Source organism: Mytilus galloprovincialis, chromosome 13 (assembly GCF_965363235.1).
Source record: "Mytilus galloprovincialis chromosome 13, xbMytGall1.hap1.1, whole genome shotgun sequence".
NCBI lineage: Eukaryota > Metazoa > Mollusca > Bivalvia > Mytilida > Mytilidae > Mytilus > Mytilus galloprovincialis.
Genome location: NC_134850.1, coordinates 56,604,816 through 56,628,980, shown reverse-complemented (window position 1 = coordinate 56,628,980; position 24,165 = coordinate 56,604,816). Strand labels below are relative to the sequence as shown.

The window sequence follows — 24,165 nt, the reverse complement described above, 5'->3', positions numbered from 1 at the left end:
CTTTTACGATATGAACAGTTTGACTATTAAATGTGACGAGAATAGGATGATAATTCGGTATGTTGATTGTATCGTGTTTCCTATGGTATGAACTTAATAAATTACTATCTTTTCTGTAGTCTATATAATGTTTTAATTTTATATGGAATCTAAATTGGTATGCTTTTACTGCTAGAACATTTAGATGAAAATAAAAATGTAAGTCTTGGTCGCCTTATACGTTATAGTAAGTCTAACGTTGTCAAACACAAAAAAATAAAGGTTCAAATCCCGATGAGGGGAGAATACAAAATTGCAACCGAAATTAGAAGATCTGCATGACCAAAAAAAAAATAAATACATGTACGATTTATTGACAAATAGTTATTACTGGATCATATAGAAAGCCCTGATACAACATAAACTTACAGACCATTATATGCTTTAATATTTCACAAAAGAAGCAGATGACACGTATACCAAAGGGACAATCAGAAATTTTAAATAAAGGAAAACAGACAATTCCATTACGCAATAAATAAAGCCGTAAAACAATGAACGAACTTAAAACTCTACATAGAAACGAATAGAGAAAGCACTACACAGAAAAGTAAACACAAAACACTATAGTCTACATAGAAGTGTATAATTGACATAACACTACACAGCTGACACGTACAGACAAAACACAGCACAGAAAGGTATAGACAAAACATTACATATGAACGTATAATAGACACTACACAGCTGACACGTACAGACAAAACACAGCACATGCAGAAACGTATAGACAAAACATTACATACATATGAACGTATAATAGACACTACACAGCTGACACGTACAGACAAAACACAGCACATGCAGAAACGTATAGACAAAACATTACATACATATGAACGTATAATAGACACTACACAGCTGACACGTACAGACAAAACACAGCACAGAAACGTATAGACAAAACATTACATACATATGAACGTATAATAGACACTACACAGCTGACACGTACAGACAAAACACAGCACATACAGAAACGTATAGACAAAACATTACATATGAACGTATAATAGACAAAGCACTACACAGCTAAAACGTATAGACAAAGCACTACACAGCTAAAACGTATAGACAAAGCACTACACAGCTGAAACGTATAGACAACACATTGTACAGAACATCAACTCCATCATCATCGGGTGATCACTGCGACCTATAAAAGGATAACTATGCTTATAGTAAATTTGACCCACGTGTTTAACAAAGCCGACCCTTATTGACAATGCCCGCCCGAACAGTTCAATATACATACTAGTAAGGTCACTAAAGACTAAAATGTATATTTGTAACCTATTGTATATACTGTAGTATACATGTGTATTCTTTTCATAACCTTATGTTTAGGGATGTCAGAACACCCGAGGTAGTTTAACTGTATAATAATAGGTATTATATCAAGGGAAACTATCAATTTCTTTTGTGAAATGTCATTCACCTGCTGATCAAGAGTATAACAAACCCGAAGCTATAACAATCTGAAATATTTCTTCACCAGGGCGTCTCTATTACAACAATTGTCAGAAGCGAATAGGTGTTTATATATCATTATTAGAATGATTGGAAAATGAGCCGGAGACATGGACGTTTGTATGCAAGGTCAGGGTCCACTTAATCAATTACGTGCCATGAGCAAAAGTTATTCATTTTATCAATGTCAGATAACCTTGTAGTTTATTTTCGTACTGTCCATGTCCATTGTAGGTCTTGAAGAGATTTGTAAGATTGAACATATGATTGTTGACCATCAAACAGTGATTGCGAATTCTGGTTATGGGAAAAACCAATAATTTAAAATAAAATATAAATATTATACACTTTATAATTGTTTGCATCCGACTCGTTTACTTGAATTTACCTTCATTAGAAATGCTAAAATATTATTTTTCAATGTTGAAGATGTTTAAGGCATCAAACACGTGAAGGACGTAATGCGACATAAAAGCAATAGGTAAACTCTCCGGTGTTTTGTAAGTTTTACAAATGCGGTATGGGCTTTGCTCATTGTTGAAGGCCGTACGGTGACCTATAATTCTTAATTTCTGTGTCATTTTGGTCTCTTGTGGAGAGTTATCTCATTGGCAATCAAACCACATATATATTTATTTTATATTTACAGCCTTTCTGCTAAGCACATACTATTAATTAAGGATTAAGGTTTGTCTCTCATCGCACAGCAAGCTGTACAGGGCCCCAAAATAAATACCAGTGTAAAACCATTAAAACGGGAAAACCAACGGTCTAATCTATATAAAAACGAGAAACGAGAACCCCTCATAAACCACACCAACAAACGACATCTACTACATGTATGTACCAAGTAAGATAAGTAATAATAAAAATCTACTGATATGCTGCAACATAACACTACTAAATTCTAAAAGAAGAATGTTATACGGTCAGGCAATACCAGTAAACAGATAAGACTAAGTATATTTACAACACACCACATCCTAAATAAAAATAACGCCATGTTCATTGCTTGCGTTCGGTGTGGTTTATTATATGCTCCTTCTTCAGGAACGCTGAAAATCTTATCATTTGAAGCAAAGGATGTCTAATCACACGAAGAGCTGTATGACAAAACGGGATCTAAAGCGATAACCTTTTCTATTACTAGTAATCGCTCTAAAATAACTTTTTCGAATAGATCGATTGCTGGTGTCTTTTGGGTTTTTAACCTGAACAGATACAAGAAGATTATCAGTTTTTAAACATCCAAAATGTTTATATAAAAAACTTAAATGAAAAGGAGTATACTTCAAATACCTTATTTGAACTCGGGCAATCATACCAAATTATTTTCAAATTGTTTTTTTTTTCTCTCTCTCGAAAATTAAGTTGTTCAACAATGGATTATTTAGAAAAATGTAAACATAATGCATCAGACTACAAGTAAAACAGTGGCACTCGATGTATGTACAGTAGTTATAGTAAAAACAATGGCACTCGATGTATGTACAGTAGTTATAGTAAAACAGTGGCACTCGATGTATGTACAGTAGTTATAAGATTCTCTGGGTATTATTCATTCATCAAAGACAGTTTTATTTATGTAGTCCAAGATTACTCTGACGTCCAACAGGCCTTGGACGTCAGAGTAATCTCGGACTACATTTATGCAGATCTGTTTTATAGAAATTTTTCTTTTTTAAATCCGTGATACGAAGTTTATCTGTATCTTTTTCTTGTTAAATATTGAAAGTAAGGAAATCAATTTAGCATATAAATTTTCAAGATAATCAGATTAGCAGATAGCTTCATACATGATATAATCTTGTTTTAAAAATAATTTTCTGTTAGACGTGTGGTTTCCGACTTAAACACACTGTTTATTTTTAACCTCAATTTCAAGACGGTTTAGCATTCACTTGTTCTCGACTCATTGTAATTAGGCCCAAACAATGAAAAATATGCAAGACAATGTTATAGCTACCGCAATAAAATTTTTATTTTATTTCGAACAAAAAGCAAGAACGATGACATGGTCAAAATGCAAGAGATATGGTTCTACCATGATAACTGTTGTAATGTAGCTTAAAGATAATCTAAAAACAGATAAAAACTTTAGTTTATCTGGAAAAACTTTCTTTACAGGGACGGCTGGTACTGCGATAATTTTTTATGATCATAAAGTGAAATAAAACTTCAAGTAATACTATTATTCGCCTTACAACTTTGATTGTATGGTAATTTATTGATTATATTGATTGGTTTATGCTTGCTTTATGTCCAGTGGAAAATATGTCAGGCATGTTCAGGACTAGAACAAATTAACAATAAATACAATAGGCAAGTACTGTATTAGAGGCGGTCAAGGAAAACGTATACTACCTCTGGAAAATGACGGCATATTGGATCGACAGAAATATTCTCTTGGCTAAGGACCCCTCAATGAGTTGATCCAATAGTTTTCAAACATGCAGACAGTGTGGCTTTCTCTCTACAGAAGGGATGAGAAATACGTTCCCATTCTTACCAAATGTGGCTGCGTACTTGTACATCCGACATTGTCTAACGGACGCTTTACTTCGACAAGGATTTCCTACCAGTCGGAAACAGACCGAAGTTGCCATATTTCTATTCCTCTTTGACCTTTGGGGTTATTGCTTTGATGATTGATTGATGAGTTGATGTTTTTGAAAGTTTAATGTTAAACATGTTATGCATGTGCAATATGGATACTCCTTAAACTCTATATGTCAAATACTACACGTACTACTGAGCGAGTCAAATTGTCTGCCACTTGAAAAATATTGTGTAAGCGTTGCAACAGGTCAAATACCGACCACTCAAAACGTCGTTGCGATTTTTATTTTACTTGCTGAGAGACTGATGCTCTCTTTTCACAAGATATAGGAGATAGATCAAATTTCAAAAAGTTCAAAGAAGGACTATCTAAATTGTGACTAAAAAGTCAAGACAATGTTGTTTGCTTGTTCAATGTCATTCAGTTATACACGAAAGACCGAACTTATTCTGTGCATATCAACCATTCATGACATTTTTACCTTTTATGTTAGTTTGTTTAGTTCACACATAGTTGTCAATATAATGGAATTTATTCGACTGTCATACAAGTTGGAGGTTTAGCTAGCTATAAAACCAGACTCAATCCACCAATTTCTACCCAAGAACATGCCTGTAGCAAGTCAGGACAGTTGTTATCCATTCGTTTGATGTGTTTGAGCTTTCGGCTTTGTCATTTGATGAGACTTGCCGTTTTGAATTTTCCTCGGAGTTTTTTTTTTTGTGATTTTACTTTTTGTTTCACATTCAGACATATCTTTGGTTAACAGAACCCTAGTGTATATCAACATCTTAAACATGCACAAATATCTTGGGCATAAAATAATTAAAAAAAAACTGTTTGTATTCAAAAATGAAAAGCGAATAAATCGTTCCATTTCCTGTTCGTTTTTTTTTTTTTGTAAAGGGTTAATAAACATGAATCTAATACAAATTTGCATATATATAATGCATATGTATGCATTTTAAAACATGTGGGACATGTTTACCTGAAAAAAATACAGATTGTACAGAGCATATGTATATATACATATAATTAATCTGCATTCCACGAATTGTTTGGTCGACATCAGAAGCCTCAATGTGACCACTAACTTTTCTTCATATGATGACATGTATATACATAAATGATACATGTTTATGTTTGTACTAGGTGTCGTTAAATGTACCCCATATAAGTCCCATTACATATATCATTTAGTTGTTTATATATATTTGATAGTCGTATTTCAGATTTCCAAAATGTTAGTAGATTATTTATTATTAAGGGATTGGTTTGAATGTTTACATTGTACAACTAACCGATTTAAAATGTTATTAGTACAAACTTTCAACCAGGAATTATTAGAAATTAGTTAAGAACATTATGAAGTTTTACTTGCAGCTGTAAGAAATACTAAATGGTTGTTTTTGTATATAACAAAACTGTGGCATTATATCATACATTAATAGGGCGACTGGGAATTTGATTATAATCCCGGCCCTTGGTCTTCTTCCGACCGACAATAATACCCCCCCTATGAAAGACGTCTGTTCGACTGTGCGGGAATGTAGAAATACGCAGCCACGTTAGGTCAGAACGACGTTGGACCCGATGTCTGGTGTTAATAGAGTGTCATACTCTCTGTACGACAAGAATCATTGCAATAACTCTTTGAGAAGGCTTGATGCAAGTACAAATGTATGTCCCTTATTTAATACACCCTCCATGATATTCCGATAGCATCTAACTTTCCCCAAACGTTTATCTGGACCGCCTGTATTACCGGACATACCCATTTTATGTGATGCAATTAAGTTGTTGTCCTGAACATGCGTGAACTATCTGCCACTGGCTTTAAATATCATTTACTTTACTTTTCGCCGACCATACAGCTAACGATCAATCATACAGACATTTTTATATCAGCGAGACAACTAGAGTTACTTCCCTTCCGCTAAGCGTGTTAACTTTATCTATCAAAATGGAAATACCTTTGTTGGTTTTAAACTCTACACAGAAGTCAGTGCTAGAAAATATATTATGCTCTTAAAAACATAATATATATGTAAATCGTTATAACGTTTATTCTTTTGTTGCATTCGTGCTATTTTTTTTTCACTGAATGTATTTTCAAGAACAATCAGAACTCTTGTACATATTTTGTTGTTTCGATACCAAACTTTCAATCTTCGGTCTTGTATCAGGGTATAGTAGAATTATTCATGTGGCGATGGTTAATAAGTATGGTAACGTAAACTCGTCATAGATACTTGGATTAAAATTGTCTACAACAGACTCAATAATGACGCTCGAATTATAAGGGCCAAATTAAGTCCGAAATAGAAAAGCAATTAAAACCCAGCATTCCATAGGTTTTGAAAAATAAAACTGACGTCACAAATAAACATCCTCCTGACCACATGAGGTAACCCCATTTTCATTTTCAGTCCATGTAGAAAATTCTTCCCACTTCCAAATTAATTTTTGACATTTTTCACTTCCCCGTTGAGACAAGCGTTTGACATGCCTTGTTCTAGTATGATAAGCACAGTTCTAATTTGGCATGGTTTGTAAGTCAGTAATGTCATGTTGAAACTTGGAGGCAAGAAACTGAAACTGAGAAATGTTCATTGTATCTTTGTATATCAATGTGGAAATGATAAAGTTACACTTAATAAATAGAACACACTTTGTGAAGGATGTATACAGATTGGCACTGCCGTTCAGTACAAATAAACAGATATTACTCCTCATTCGTTACAAAGCAAATTAATAAAGGGAACGGCTAGTAGTATACTGCGGTTTAATAGTTATGAATCTTTCGAGAGAAAACAAATCTGGGTTACAAACTAAAACCGAGGGAAACACATTAAGTACAACCAAGGAATACAATTCCTTGCTCAACGGAACAACGAAAACAAACGCCAACATACATAGACACGGACAAATATCTACCATATTCCTGACTTGATACATGACATTTTAGTAACATAATGATGAGTCGAATCAGTTTTAATGGATAATGTCCTGTCAAAAACTCACTAACGACTACCGTAAGAAACCAGAATAGTAGTCTTATATTGAAAATTTTACGATTCAGTTTTGTTAGTTACCTTTATTTTTATTTTCTTTATTGATTTAGGAGATTTGAACATCGCGTTCGTGAATTTTAAAGTCGCACTCGATCTTACTCCCTTTATAATGCATGCGGTCTTGAATTCCAAAGTCGCACTCGATCTTACTCCGTTTATAATGCATGCGGTTCCCTCAGATTTAATATTTACATTGATGTGTATCATCCTAAGTGTATGTGAACATCGATGAACTAATCTTATACTTCTTGTGTGAAGAATCTCTTTGTATCTTCGATTTGAAACGCTATTTGCTTAATAACGAGTTTGGAATATTTGAATCCAATGTTATAAACTGTATTTATATTAATAATTTAATTTTAAATGCTCAAATCCCAAACCATCAAAAATATGTTTAGCTTCCTCTAGGTTTTAACATTTTTAATTAAGTCGCATGTATCCTTTGGTATATTTTGATATACACTCCTTAAATCAAAGACCTTAACTCAAAGACCTAAAACTGACTACAAAAATATAAAAAACTTTGCAATGCTCGCCATTATACTTCAGAGAAAGAAAGGGTTAGAGAACTGGACCATCTCATGATACGAAAACAAAGCAATTTTAAACAATCAATTTTAAATTTGATGATATATGTATGTGACGTTCGTATGTAAGACTGAAGTTAACAACCGATGTCCTTTTAAGGAGAGTAACATTTTCCTTTGCCTATCATTGTTAAACGTTTCAACAACTTTATTAGTGTCAATGTCAAAATCAGAATGAACGTGGAGAAGTAAGGGTGCAAAAACAAAATATTTCTTTTACCATGGTCGATCTCACATACGTTTTTTACGCGTTTCAGAGAGATAAAGATGGTTCAGCAGTAGCGGTTGAGGGTGGCATGGTGAGAAGTATTTGCAGAATACAGAATATATTTGGTTAAAGGTTTTTTCGGCGTTATCTCCAGTGTTGCATAGAGTTTGTGTGGTTTCTTAGATGGATTAATATTCAATCGCGCAACCCACCTTTTAATTTCAAGAAGAAACTGATCTTGTGATTGAAGGTCGGACTCGCAGGCCCGAAAATATGCGAATTTGATGGTCCCGATTCAAACTTTTCAAATTGTTTTGAAGAAGCATCTTGGCAAGAAAGTGTTCTTCCGAATTGACAAGACGATCTCTTAGGTCTTTTATATAGAAGCTGGTCTTAAAATTGATATACAGTGCGACGCGCCTACAATCTAGAATGCCGATCAGATAACATCGGATGTCGCCCGATTACGTTGACGACTGGTATTTCTTGGTTTCGAAGGAACGATTTCAAAATGTTCGGCTATTAAACTCGACGGCTACGTCGTACAGACAATTGAATACCGCTATGTCGTTTCTCTAATTTTCACGGATTAACATGTACAATGACAAGGTTCAACATGTGTGCTTTAAAGTGCACATAATTTGCCGTAGGTACGATTTCTTAAATCCTAGCTTGGACGCCTTTGTGTATGCCGGATATATTGGCCGCGCCGTCATACGCTTGTTTCCTCATATTTCCAATTTGTATACCATATTGTTCGAGTTTGGAAATAAACAAATCAGGTAGAACCTCGCCTGTTGTTGCTCATGTCTTAACAACCCTAAAAACTCCTCTCTCGTAATGATTTTACCTTCAATTATATCGACAAACCTTACTCAAACAGACAACTGTTCTTGAGTGGAAACATCGGTTGCTTCATCCCCAATAAAAGCAAAGACATTTGCTTTAATATTACAATCGCGAACGTTACGATTTTGTACGATCTCGGCACACATGGTCAGTATCTCATTTTGTATGTTTAAAGAACTATACCAGACTTTCGCAAATTGGTTGTCTAAATGAGATTTCAATATTTCGTCTTGTTTGGCTGTATTGTACAAAATTGACATAAAGTGACTTTTTTCTGGAGTATGCTCCTGATGGCAATTTTATGACGACCACAAATTATTAACACGTCGATGATCTAGCTAAGTTTGTGTCTGTTACGTTCAATGTTATTCTTGCGTTTCGTCTAAGACAATGAAGTGATCGGTTCGGTCGTAGATTCCTTGACATCGACGAAATGGAGGGAGCATTGATCATTATTAGAAAATGATTTGTTCTTGTCGCTTAATATAGTTATGGGTGTTGAACCAATCGGGCGTGGTAAGGAACGATTTACCACGTATACTCATTCCAAAATAAAACACAGCGTGCGCAATTTAGGGCATCTCTTGAAACAGAATACCTCAATCAGGTACGTTTCTAAGACCAGACACTTGCAAGTTTTCTTTTTATACTGTCAATGTCCCTGAAAGCAACCAATGGCTCATCAATATTCAGCGAAATATGTAACAGAGGGACAGTCAAACTCATAAATCGAAAATAAACTGACAACGCCATGTCTAAAAATGAAAAAAGATAAACAGACAAACAATAGTACACATGACACAACATAGAAAACTACAGAATAAGCAACACGAACCCCTCCAAAAACTAAGGGTATCTCAGGTGCTCTGGAAGGGTTAGCAGATCCTGCTCCACATGTGGCACACGTCGTGTTGCTCATGTTATAACAAATCCGGTAAATAGTCTAATTCGGTATGTCACATTCATGAAAGGGAATGGGATTGAAGTTACGACGTAAGGAACATATACGATATCATTCGTGAAACGGTTATTCCATAACGGTCAACCAACTCGTGATGGCGTCCGTAAAACTTACGGAGGGATTATTTCAACCTCACCATTTGGAACTCTTGGCTTTGTAGCTTCCTTGCGAGCAACAACCCTCTATCTAGAAAATCATGACAGGAAATGCAAGCACGGGAATATCGTATCAATTCGGAGGTATATACCCCGTATGCAGGTGCTGCTGGAATGTTGCTACTTAGAAATGGAAAGTTCACAATTGGAAAGCTGAAATCATATCTTTTGTCGTAAAGTTTTGTTTTCAACCGACCCTCATTGTTAATTTCTAGATGTTAGTCAAGATATGAGGCGTCACTGTAGCTGTTGTATCCTTTATCTCTAGTTCGATGGGATAGATGCGATCACCATAGTCAATGTTTTAGTGAAAGAACAATCTATATAGCGGAAAGTAGAGTTAAAGGATATGGCTAACTTCTTATCTTTCTTCCTAAGAAGTTCCTATATGCAGTCAGCCTCATAATAATAATAAAAAACAAGTCGGCAAGTTTCGAACTTTTTAGAACTATTTACTAAGATATATAATTCATAAGAAGTCTTTCCATATTATAACAGAAGATGAAACCCGGGAAAGGTGAGTTTGCAAGCGCTAAGTAAAGCCCGATGCCTGTAATTGTATTTTTCACAGAACACAGGATAACGTCAGTGGTCGACTGTCTCTAGTCTTCAGATCATTCCTTACTGAGTTTCGTTTCGATATCTTTTCTTTTTTCAACTTTTGTATTCGTGTTTCTCCTTGAAACGATTTGGTGTTTAGCATGTTTAGTGTGGATCATTTGTAGTTGCTGTTCAGTGTGATACGAAATTATCGAAAACATCATCGGAGGCTTATAATTCGTTACGTCAGACGCACATTTTTAGAAACATAAATTCATAAGCCGCGCTCAAATAAAAACAGTTGGAAGGCCAAAACAATGTCCAAGTTGAAAAGCATTACATTACTCAGATTTCCTTATGATGTAATATATCAATGAGAAACTAAAGCATTAACATTACTTAATATTAAGAAGTTGGTTTTGACTCGAATGAAATATTAAGAAACGAAGACCTATAATTCGAAGTTTCCTTTGCCAATTTATAGTCGGTATTAAAAAAAAAAACCATACATCAATAATTCTGCCCCACGTGACCTTTGTCGTAATGATCCTCTGCTGTGCATGCATCATTCGATATTTAAATCCGTAATAATCCGTCAAACTATCAGCATATGGAATTGGAAAAACTCGTTTAATTCCTTCACAAGTTGATTATTCCTGAATCTTTTTGACCTTGTTGATAAATATTCCGTATCAACTTCAAAAATGATACACGATTGTACTGACGTTGTTTATCATCTTAATAACGTGCTATACTAGTATTCTTGTACATCCCGTCATTGTGTTATTGTTCTATGATAATTCTCTTTCTTATTCTTTATTTTTGCTAATGTGCTTTGTCTATGTGCCTTTTGGTTTTTCTTTGATACCTATGACATGTCTCTGTACTCATACATCCCGGTATTGTGCTATTGTAAAACATTTTTTGTATTGTTGTCTTTAATTTTTGCTAATGTGCTTTGTCTGTATGCCTTTTTTTATTTCTTTGATACATATCTGACGCAGCTCTGTACTTATGAATATCGTTATTCTACTATGGTAACTGTGGATTCCTGTCTTCAATTTAAAAGTAATTAAAATTATAACACACTGTTGTTTGCTGTACCCCTATCTTGGACTTTTTTGCATTTATGTCTGGGTTTTTTTGTTCAGACATTGTTGTCATTATAATGAAATTTGATGCTACTGTCATACAAGTAAGAGGTTTAGCTAGATTTAAAACAAGGTTTAAACCACCAATTTCTACATAGGAAATCTCTGTACCAAGTCAGGAGTACAACAGATGTTATCCATTCGTTTGGTGTGTTTGAGATTTCCTCGGAGTTCAGTATTTTTGTGACTTTACTTTTTTTGAGATTTAAGAACACGAAAACATTTCTCTCTTGAATTTAGAAATATACATATCGATCAATTAGTTCTTATTGCTGACCAACACATATGAATAGTCTTGATTTCAGTTCTTTTCCCTGGTTCAGATCGGTCATTCCTACAAAAAAACTACACGATGGATGTAGTCTTTTCAAATTAGACTGGCAGTGCTCATCCAACGAATGACCCATCGGAACCTATATTCATTCATCTGATCCCAAATACCCATACTGTCAGACTATCGAAATTTATTGCTTTTCCCTTTTTTGGTGTTCTCTTTCCAGCACACAAGAGTCTTTGCCAAACATAAAAGCAAGTAATCTAAAATCAGTTTTGAGCTTAATGACAGTTTTACGAAAGGTATGTATACTTGACAAATCATACATGTACGTAAGACTCGCTCTATTTTGACATACTTGTATTTATTTTATCGAAGCGTTATAGAACCTCTACAAAGTTTCCTAAATATATGCTCGTCAAAAGTGATTGTAAACTTCAAATGTTGTTTACAATGACTTAAACTTTAAGATTCGCACCGTGTAGCGAAGCAATTTACTGGTCGTTACTTTTATTGTACACCCAAAGAAATAAAGCTAAATTGACATTCGTCATTGATCATCTGAACTTTATCTGACAGTACTTTATCTATTTATGTGTATTCCTAATATGTCTCAAATTTAACTATGCTTAATATAGTACAAATGATTTGTTTTCAGTATTTTAAGACCTACACTTAATGCCATTCTTGATAACAGTGTTGTGTTAAAGTTCGACTTAGTCCATCTTGATAAACTTTAACCTGTTTTCCTCTTGTTGTCATTTAACACTTGTGGAACCAAAGACAGGAAAACATTGAACTCGAAAAATTCAGAAGGTACAGTAGCACCAACATGTTTATTTCGTGATGACATGAAAAATTACCATAAATATTGTGACAAAGACCCATTGACATGGCTTCCTCTGCCTCATTTTTAGACATATACCTCGAATTTGACACAAACGGTCATCTTAGTACCAGAATCAATGATAAACGAGGCGATTTTAATTTTTAAATTATCAATTTCCCCACCTTAGTAGCAATATACGAACTTCACCTGCATATGTGATACCAATTCCCTAACTCATTCGGTATTCAAGAGCTTGAATCTGCTATAGTAAACCATCACCAGTGTCTAAGCAGAAAGTCGATGAACCAGTTGTATGTCAAAGAATATCTCGGCCTTTTTCTTAAAAAAAAAGATCATAGAAAGATATCTATACCTTGTTGATAAATATTCCCGTATCAATATCACAAATAATACACGATGGTCTTGAACCATAGATTCTAGGTACTGACGTTGTTTATTATCTTAATAACGTGTTATTTTATTTTTTCCTTTGTCTTTGTAAATTATTGCTTATTGCTTAACCCTTTAAGTATATTTTTGGCAATATCCATTTGACGTTATTAGGATATGGTAGTTTTTTGGTATTCTTGTTTGCTTTGCCTTTATGCCTGTTTGTGCCTGTTAGTTTGTCTTAGATGGCATATTTGCTTGTTTTGATAGTGATTATGATTATAACACAATGATGACTGCTGTACCCTTTATTGACAATTTTGCCTATTATGTCTGTTTTGATTTGTTCACACATCGTTGTAAATATGATATAATTTGTTGCGACTGTTATACAAGTGAGAGGTTTAGCTAGCTTTAATACTAGGTTCAAAAAATGACTGCACCAAGTCGGATAGTTGTTATCTATTTGCTTGGTGTGTTTGAACTTTTGATTTTATCATTTGCTTAGGGACTTTATGTTTAGGACTTTCCTCGTAGTTTGACTGTCCCTTTGGTATCTTTCGTCCCTCTTTTGTAGCAATTTGAAAAATCCTTTGGGTTGGCTACTCTGCTTTTTTAAAATTTTAAGTGTTAACGATTTTCAAATATTTCTTGATTCGTGTTCGGGTTCTCAATGCCAGTGTCTTAAAATGAAGGAACGTATACACAATTTCTAACAAAGGTTTGGTGGTGTAATGGTAACCAAAGATGTTTTCTTTTGGGGTTATATAATTTGATATCAAATATTCAATTTCTACTGAATATTCTTATCTAGGCTTTTACATACCATGATAAAGTGTTCGTTATCTAAACAGTTAGGTCACTTGAAACAGCAAGGGCATATTATAGGGGACTATGCGGTATGCTTGTTGCTCACATTGAAGGCGGTACGGTGATCACCTATAGTGTTTAATTTCTATATCAATTGTTCTCTTGCGGAAAGTTGGCTCATTGGTTATCATGACAAATCTTATTTTTTTATAGACATATTATTAAAGACATTTTGGCAGTCAGATCCGTCGAGTAGAAATATTTTCAATAGAAATTGAATATGATAAATAAGATTAGGTGATTATGCACTGTGTGTAAGGTGAAATTAAAATAATGCAGAATATTACAGTTGTTTCCAACTTATTCCGTTTGTTGATAACATTTAATTTTCTTAGTGACTATTGACTTTCTGTTTTTGAATTTAACTTGGTATTCGGTATCTTTGCTTAAATTTTTAAAGTAAAAACTTTTTTCATTTGAACTACTGTTAATTCATTTATTTTGGTGGGTTAAGGAAAACTTGCATTTTCATGGATTTTGATTTCGTCGTCTTACTTATCGCAGCATACACAGCCTATAGAAAATCTGTAATTCGTTGACATTTGAACTCGTGGTTCACCTTTGCCAACGAAAATTGGTATCATACGAATTATAATGAATCCAAAGTATTTCAACTTTATCAATGATATTCCTTTTCACGTGAAGTATTTAATTACCTTGGCCTGTTATGGACGCCTTCAGATATTAATAATCACGAACCTGATGTTAACACTGATAAGGCTTTATTAAAGTGCCTCACTGGAATAGGAAGGAATTGTAAGTCTTTGCATGTATATTGTTAGCCATTACGTGTATAATAAATATAGCAGTTGTATTTCACTTGATCCGTTCCGTTAGTTGATTGCATGTATATTGTAAGGCATTGCGTGTATAATAAATATAGCAGTTGTATTTCACTCGATCCGTTCCGTTAGTTGATGGCGTTTGATTAATTTCAGTTTTTAATGAACTTCACATTTTTTTAATTTACCTTTGAGTATTGGTATTATTTTTATACCTTTTTTCTTAAAAATAAGATTATTTCAATTTTTAAACATTTCAATTTAGCGGCCAATACATTCGCTATAATATAGTTTCTGGGAAAATGAACTTCCTTGGTGAACGCCATACGTTGACTTCTACGCCATTTGGTCTCCGATGAAGAGATGTACCAATGGCAATCATACCAAATCCTCCTATTTTTATACGGGCAATACCCCTGATATTTATTCCAAATGCACTGTATATCCTGCCTAAGGAAGTTTAAATTATACACTTGTTCATTTTAAAATTGCTACATTTTCACAGAGGATACCAAACAGAAGAGACATGATACGTTTCGTACAAATATTGTCAAGGGTTACTATGTTTTCAAGGGTTATGGTTTCATGTCAGATATAACTATAATGTTTTCAATTCTTTTTCTTTTAATAATCTTATGCAATTTAAATTTTAGTATCTAGGTCAAATATGTTATCAGTCAAACCAGAATTAGTCTTACCGAATACATTTTGTATAGAACATTGTTTTAAGTTCATACCTTGTAAAATCCTTGAAAGTTCTATGCTTTGTGGTTTTCGAATATTATTAAAAATATTGTTTGATCAAACGCCATTTGATTAGCTTATTTTAAGGACACTAAAATGCCACCATAACAAGCTTAACAGAACAGATTTATTAGCGGAACCCGTGAGATCATCCCTGTATTTGGTGGCGTTCGTTTAACTCGGTCTTTAGTTTTCTATTGAGTGTTTTGTGAACTTTATCATTTCGTCGTAATTCGTTCGTTTTTACCTAGCTTTTTCAGATTGACTTCTATTCTGAGTATTGAATGGTCTCTTGCCATCTTTGCTCTTTATGCAAAACTATATAATACAAAAGAGTGTCAAGATTATATCCATGGTCGATGCCACTGCTGGTGGAGTTTTAATTCCCCGATGGTATCAACAGCCCAGTAGTCAGCTGACATGAGTTATCATTGTAATGGTCATATTTATAAATTAACTGTTTACAAAACATTTGAATTTTTGAAATACTAAGGCTTTTCTACCTCGGGAATAGGTTACCTTCGATGTATTTGGCAAAACTTTTAGGAATTTTGGTCTTTTGTACTTTATTTGGCCTTTTTAACTTTTTTTTGGATTCGAGCGTCACTGATGAGTCTTTTGTAGACGAAGCACGCGTCTGGCGTAAATACAAAATTTAAACCTGGTATCTATGATGAGTTTATTTATAGTTGTACCCTTAATGGCTTACATCACTCCTTCCTTATTATTGTGTGTACTTCAAGGTTAGGGATTGTTTCGTGCAATTTTTGACCAGTACACACAGACAAATCTGAATTTCATACCTTTTCCTGTATTCCGTTCAAGAATTATATCTGTTCTTTGTCGTTGGAAACATTCAAATTAAGAGTTTGGTTTCCGGTTTGTAAATACATTTTTACTCATCTTTACTTATTGACAAACATTTTAATTCAGATGTATTCTGGTAATCCATAAATACTCTTATTTGAACCATGTACAATCTCTCATTATAAATGCAGTAAACGTCTTATACTTTACATTAAGTAAACATATATTATATATATTTTTTGCTTTTTGTTTATAGTAGACTTATATCGATTTAACATTAAAATTTAACCTTAAATGCAATGTCGTGTCCGTGTTTTTTTGTTCTTATTGTTCATTATTTGTAATTTTATGTGTATCATTTGCTCTTTACTTAATTACACACTATTTTATTACAGAAACTTGAATCAGTATGACAATGTTTGGTATCGCCCTTTTCGTCATCTTTTGTTCAGTCTTGAACACAGAGTGCGTTAGGACTGCAAGGCACGGGCCGGGAGGTAGTCATTGAAATGTTATGATCATCAGATAGCTAATAATAAAAAAAAAGAAAAGTTGTTTCTGAATTATCTCAAATAAAATAAGGTGTCCGTAAGTATAAAAAAGAAGATGTGGTATGATTGCCAATGACACAGAAATTAACAACTATAGGTCACGGTACGACCTTCAACAATGAACAAATACCATACCGCATAGTCAGCTATAAAAGGCCCCGAAATGACAATGTAAAACAATTCAGGTTTACTAGTATATCTATGAATCAGTCGACATTTATTCTTAATAAAAAGTCAGTAGATTCTGACTGACAACCAATTATCATATGTCGAAGAAAAAGTATAACCAAAATACTGAACTCCCAAGTCAAAACAGACAATACCGCAGACAAACAACATGAGATGAAAACATTGAAAAATATATATGTTTCAGTAATTATGATTTTTTTAATTGTGTCAATGCAAATTTCGGGAACACTTTGAGTAACTAATAACCCATCATTTTAGTAATACTAAAACACCTTCTTTTAGGGAACTCCTTTTATTGATTTATTTTTATTCAATTTGCAAAAGCTACATATGTCATTGCATGCAGGTCAAATTGTCAACGACTACTTCATATAATTTGTTACCTGAATTTGTAATATTCTATTTGCTGTCAATTGTGTCATAATAGATGCGAAATAGGTTTGTTCATAGATAATACAATAGCCACAATGGTATTGGTCAAGTTTTTATCAACAATACAAAACGCTATTTCCAAGAGATAGAAATGTGATATTCATGTCCATGTGCTGTAAATCTATTTCACAGTCTTTTAATGACTCAATGTCGCTTTGTTTTAGAATGTATACATGGAACAAAAAATGTTCATGACGAATGTATCTGTGATAAAGATTGGACAGAACCACATTGTGGTAAGTCTCTTAATGTTTTTCGCTACTCTGGTACAAAATAAAAGACTGTTATAGAGTGATAGTATATAAATGAAAAAAAATGAAGGGTTAGTGTGCTTTTTTTTTAGTTTAAGACATGGACAATTTGGCGGGAAATTATTCTGGCTAGATTTTTAATATATTTAACATTAACACCTTTTATCTCCCAAAAACAATGAAAAAAACCTAAGGATTTTATAAGATTTTCGAAAAATGGTTTTTAAACTATATGTAATAAAATTTTGAAAAAAGTAGGAGTTAGCTTGCAAAACATTTTATTGGCACTACATTGATAAAACCATAGTACTCCGAATATCTGGCAAAAATTTAAAAACAAGAGGACCAAACATCCTTAATCTTTTCATCGTAGAAATATATCTTTTATCTGTCTTTTTCTATATGGGTAGGTTCGTCTGTCACAGCAATTTTGTCTGCCTCTTTTTCTGTGTGTCCGTCTCTCTATGTGTATTCATGTTATATTTATGAAAGTTGTATGGCTCTGTGGCATTCAATCATATTAATCAGTCATATTACATAACATAGTCTTAAATATATGTGTTAATGTAGAAAAAAGCCTCATGTGAATTTGTATTTTACTAAAAACAATGAAACACAAAAAGATTAAAATACAAAACCAAAAAAACTATTATTTAAGAATGAAAAAATGATGAAAATGTATTACAAGTTCAAATAACTCGTCATAGATACCAGGACTAAAATTTGTATTATACGCCACACGCGCGTTTCGTATACAAAACACTCATCAGTGACACTCGAATACCAAAAAGCTACGAAGGCCAAATAAAGTATGAAGTTGAAGAGCATGGGAGACAGTTTACAGTGTTTCTAGATATTCATTTATTGATAATAGAGAATTGTTTTTTTACAGAGAATCCGAAATGCTATCATGGAGGCGAGTTGGATCACCATCATCATCATTGTAAATGTAGAACAGGTTATATAGGAACACATTGTCAGATATGTAAGCTTTATAAACTCTTTTTATGGAATCGTATATATTTATAAACGTACAAGGCAATTTTCTGGAATGCAGTTAATAAAGAAACTTTGATGCCAAATATCTTTTTAGTTAAATAAATAACACGTATGTGTTTCGATCAGTGGCATTGTTAATAGTCTCAAAATCAAGAAAAAGGGACGAAAGTAGCAGACGGACATTTAAACACATAAGATAAAAAATAAACTGACAACGTCATAGCTAAAAGAAAAAAAGAAAAAAGGACAAATAAAGGTACACAAGACACAACATAGAAAATCAAAAAACTAAGCAACACAAATCCCGGCATATATTTGGGGTGATCTCAGGTGCTCCGGAAGGGTATACAGATTCTGCTCCAGATGTGGCACCCGTCGTGTTGGTAATGATTATAAAAACCTTGTAAATAGTCTCACTTGGTAGGTCACATTCGCGAAAGGAGCACGGGGTTGTAGTTACGACTTAATGAACATATCCGATATCATCAGTGAAATGGTTATTCCATAACCGTCAACCAACTCGTGATGCCGTCTGTAAAATTTACGGAGAGATGAATTCAATTTAACCCTTTGGTACTCTTGGTTAAATAGCTTTTTTGTGAGCAGCAATCCTCTATCAAGGAAATAATGGTAGGAAATAAAAGCCCGGGAATATCGTACAGATTACCGTACAGCATATCTCCCTCTATTGTATTGAAGTCTCCACTGTATTTAATGGTTACATTTGATCGCGATAGTTTAATATGATCTACAAATTTTATTATGAGATTTAATCTGAAGGTAGATAATCCAGTCATTCCTAACAGCATGATGGTTGTCATTCATATAGAATATTCGATGTGGTATGATTGCCGATGCGATATCACATAGACTAATGACGATGGAGTAAACAAAAAAGCGCATTATAGATACAAAGATTAGCATCTTGTACGCCAGACGCGCGTTTCGTCTACATAAGATGTATTTATCATACCCAAATAAAAAAAGTGTTGAAGGCACAACAAAGTACAAAGTTAAAGTCCATGGGAATAAGACTACCAAATATCTACGACCAATTAAAGTAAAACCAACCGTATATCTACCTTAACTTTCTGAAGGATAATAAATTTTAAACTTTTCAATTGAGAAAACTAACGGCTTGATTTAAGCTGGATACAGTATTTAACTAACCTATTAGTTAAACTTTTCTATAGGAAATTTTGTTATGTGTTAATCCACTGGTTAAGGATGCGCATACAGCTATAGCTATTCACATCTTTGTCCTTTGGTAAAAAGTTGTTTGTATGTCCTTACCAAACTATTTTATCTATTTAGATCAAAAGGACAAATTTTGCCAAGGCATTTCACCAATGTGTGACAGTGGCTTATACTTGGATGTTGAAATAATTTCGATTACATTTTATATTTATCATTACTAATTATTTCATTGTAGCTGAATCACAAATAGAAACAAATCGTGAGTAAACAACATACTATATGTCGCTAAAGTCTTACTGTTACCAATTTTAAAAATAAGTTATGAAAAGACAACATAAATGCACCTAAAATTTAATGCTGCTCAATTAGATTACTATTTACACTTTACGTTACGGTACAAAGAAATAATTCCATATGTCATCCCGGTTGGGGTTTTTTTTAATGTTCATTGACTTTTTTTTTAATTTATATTTTTAAAGAACAGTTTTAAAATGTGTTTGGGATGCCTGTGAGACCCTTTTTATAAGAATTTGATTCACACACAAACATATTTGTATGGCCTTTTTTATGAATTCCGCTCAATGGGGTGCTTTTGTCTAAAATAAAGTGTGAAGTTGCATAATATTTTACAAAATAGTCAACTTCAATTTGTTCACTATCGTGTATATTTAATCGTCTTTAGCTCAACATACAGAATTTTTAAAAGAATCATTGAAAACACTTGCATTAACACGTCAAAGTTCCATATCCATTGGCTTCCAAAATGTTCTGTATGTCATTTGTGACTTAAACTACGTTTTGACACAAGTGGTTTTGGCGAACAGAAATCTTTGATATTCTAAAATAGCATACAGTAAGACTTATCGAAAAATTTAAAATATGAAAAAATTGCTAATCTCTATTGTATGTTAAGTTTGCTTCCAAAATGTTGTATGTAAACATGAAAATTGTATACGTAGTATTATGGGTTTTGGGGTCAAATTCGTTAACATTTTTTTTATTTCTCTGTAAACATAAGTTTAAATTTTGTGTAATGTAGAAATGTCAAAGTGTGCATTAAAAATTTTACTGATATTATGTGCACATTTACGATGATGAAATAAGTGTTACATTTATAAAGTTTGTCGTAACGTAAAGCATACAGCAAAAATAAAGATCTTTAGATATGCAAACTTTAATATGTTTTAACACGATACAGACAATTGCACATCGAGTTTGCAACGTTGCTATCTCTACTGACGTCATATTAGAAATTAAAACCAACATAGCAAATATAAAGTTTTAACAAAGACGTCACTGAGTCAATAACATATGTAGATATCAGTGTGTATCTCAGCAGAGACATTTGGTCTATAACTTATTAAAACATTGTTGGTATATATCTCGACGGGAGATATTGGATACAAGCTGCGTTATGCAATATGTGTTCTGTGTATTTCAATAGGAACATTGGGTTTACATTGTCAATGTTTAACTCAAGAGATATGTGGTCTATAACATAGCTAGACCTGTTCAGTGTGTAAATCCGAAGGCCTTACAGTCTCAATAACATGTGTAGACATTGTCAGTGTGACTCTAAACATGACAAACTAGGTCCAAAACTCATGAAGATGTGTACAGGGTGCCTCAATACGTACTCTGAAAGCCGAAATCAGTGTGGTCAACACTAGACATTGGAAGTATAACATTTGGTGACCTTTGATTGATCCTTTAAAAAATATACTACTGATATATAACTTGGCAGCATGAACATTCAACAGTTTTATGAATATCTCATCTCAATAATACCATCATTATTAATATTGATACTATTGTAAAAAAAGTTTTATTTTTATTTATTTTATTACGATTATTGTTACTATTTATTATCAATACTACTTTTATCAGTATTGTTATAGAATAAACAGTGAATACAACTAAATGAATTAATTGGAAAATATTTTATATTTACAGCATGTAACTCACATTCCTGTTTTAACGGTGGTCATTGTTACCACGATGGCAGCCAGTTATATTGTGCTTGTCGTATTGGATACACCGGAGTGAGATGCGAACGTAATTTAATTTTTTATCATTTACCTTTGTTCTATATTTATTTCAAATTATATTTCTTACGGATGGCTGTGTGAAATTTTACGAACATAGATAAAAGAATAAGAAGATATGGTATTGTTGCCAATGAGACACTCATCCACCTTAAACCAAATGATAGGTATTCGTATTTCTTCAGTATCGTAGCAACAGTAAAACTTTGTTTCATAAAGAAATTCAAAGATATGTATGAATCAATGGTTCTTCTTATAAACCGTGATATTTAATAATCAATATGTGTGGGTGTTTTTTTTAAGTCCAAGCTCAAATGATATTTACAGGTTCGTAAACATATCTGGTATTAGGGATTTTCACTGGTGTTATGGGCTCATATTCCTTGTCAGTGTGTTTAACCATGTAAGCTGTTTGGCGAAAGGAATATTGGGCACTAACAGGGAATACGTGCCCATAGCCTCTATGAGGCCCGAATATTAATTATATATTATTGGAGTGTCTTGGTTACAACTTTAATTAAAATTCTTGAGTCGACTAAGATTAATCGTAAGTACACTGAATTGTCATAACTTACGATCTATCTTAGTCGTAAGTTCTTTTGTGAAACCGACTTCAGACCTTTGATTTGTTGACAGCGTGTATCACATACATTGTCAAGGTATCTAATCACATTTCAGTATTAGCCCGGATAATTTACTCTAATGTAATTTTGGATGCAACCAACATTTTGAGGGACTATCCATAAGTGACCTTTAGTGTGTGGTAGTATTTTTTAATTAAGATACTTGCAATAAACTAGGTATCACTGGAATCAGAATTGTCTGTTACAGTAGTTTACAATGAAATAAAAATAAAGTGAACTTTTAATATAATAAAAAAAAGTTCTATTCCTAAAAATGGGAAACAAAATGAGTAATCTGAACATAAAAAAACCTGAAATCAGGCCATGCTTATTTCAATGAAGACATCATACAGACATATTTCGCTATACACCAATATGTCTTTTCTCTAATGATTTAATGTATAAGTCTGGATGTTGTATCGCGATGAGGTTTACATACTTACCATCAAACAAAGAAATAAGCGTCAATACAAAAAAGATACAAAATGAAAATAGGAAATAATATTTGACATCTGAAATAATTATAACATTTCATACATTTTTTCTTTTCTTTTTTTAGAGCGTCAAGTCGCAACAACAGGTACATATTTGTTTTTTATTGTGAGATGGATCGAATAGTTAATTGAGAGTTGAATATATTATATGAAAGGGATTTCTTCATAATTTAGAATATACTTTAGCATGTTAAGGGGAAAGACTATATAGTAATCCTCAAATTCTGTGTAATGTATATGGCAAAATTACGCTTTTCTTGGTCCGTTATTGTGATTTTGATACATTTGCAAGAAACTTTTAAAGGCAATTTCAAAATTGTATTAAAACATTCTTGATAAACTTAAATGCAATTAATATTGATTTAAGGACATATTGTGTGTGCTTTTTGAATTGTAGAATATAATTTTTTTAATTAACTGCTTGTCTAATTGTTATGTGGGTTTTTTTTTCATTTTTCAGCTGCAACAGTTGTGATAACAGGTATTTTGTATATGATTCTCACACTAAATCAAACTTACGTGCAAGTATTTAATCATATGTAAACCTATTTGGACGTTTGATTTACAAACAAAAACTAAGTTGCCCGACGAACCAAAGTTATATTCAATTAAGTTCTGACGATATGCAGAGCAGTATAATCAATAATTCGAAACAAACATGATCCAAATCTAGCTACATCCGTATATTACTAATGGGGAAAAAAACTTTGTATTTTGAATGATTTGTTTCACCAAAACAGTGAGGTAAATAAAGGCAACAGTAGTATACCGCTGTTCAAAACTCATAAATCCATGGACAAAAAACAAAATCGGGGTAACAAACTAAAACCGAGGGAAACGCATTAAATATAAGAGGAGAACAACGACACAACAGCGAAACGCAACACACACAGAAACGGACCAAGCAACAGACAAAACACCACGAGAATAACAAATATAGCATCAAAACCAAATACATGAATTTGGGATAGACAAGTACCGTGCCACGTCTTATCTCAAAAATAAGAGAAGACACAAACGACTCAACGTTAAAATGCAACACACACACACAGAAACGAACAATATTATAACAATGGCCATCTTCCTGACTTGGT

The 24,165-nt window shown here is 33.1% G+C and overlaps 1 protein-coding gene across 1 annotated transcript; it reads left to right on the top strand.

Annotated features, from left to right (window-relative positions):
* Window positions 1–12,547: 12,547 nt before the first annotated feature.
* LOC143056159 (uncharacterized) lies at window positions 12,548–23,614 on the top strand. The gene is made up of 8 exons (XM_076229242.1): window positions 12,548–12,684; window positions 16,686–16,787; window positions 17,627–17,698; window positions 18,606–18,698; window positions 20,145–20,168; window positions 21,863–21,964; window positions 23,137–23,157; window positions 23,532–23,614. The coding sequence occupies exons 2-8, from the start codon at window positions 16,700–16,702 to the stop codon at window positions 23,612–23,614; spliced, it is 483 nt and encodes a 160-aa protein (XP_076085357.1). The 5' UTR covers window positions 12,548–12,684; window positions 16,686–16,699.
* The last annotated feature ends 551 nt before the right edge of the window (window positions 23,615–24,165 follow it).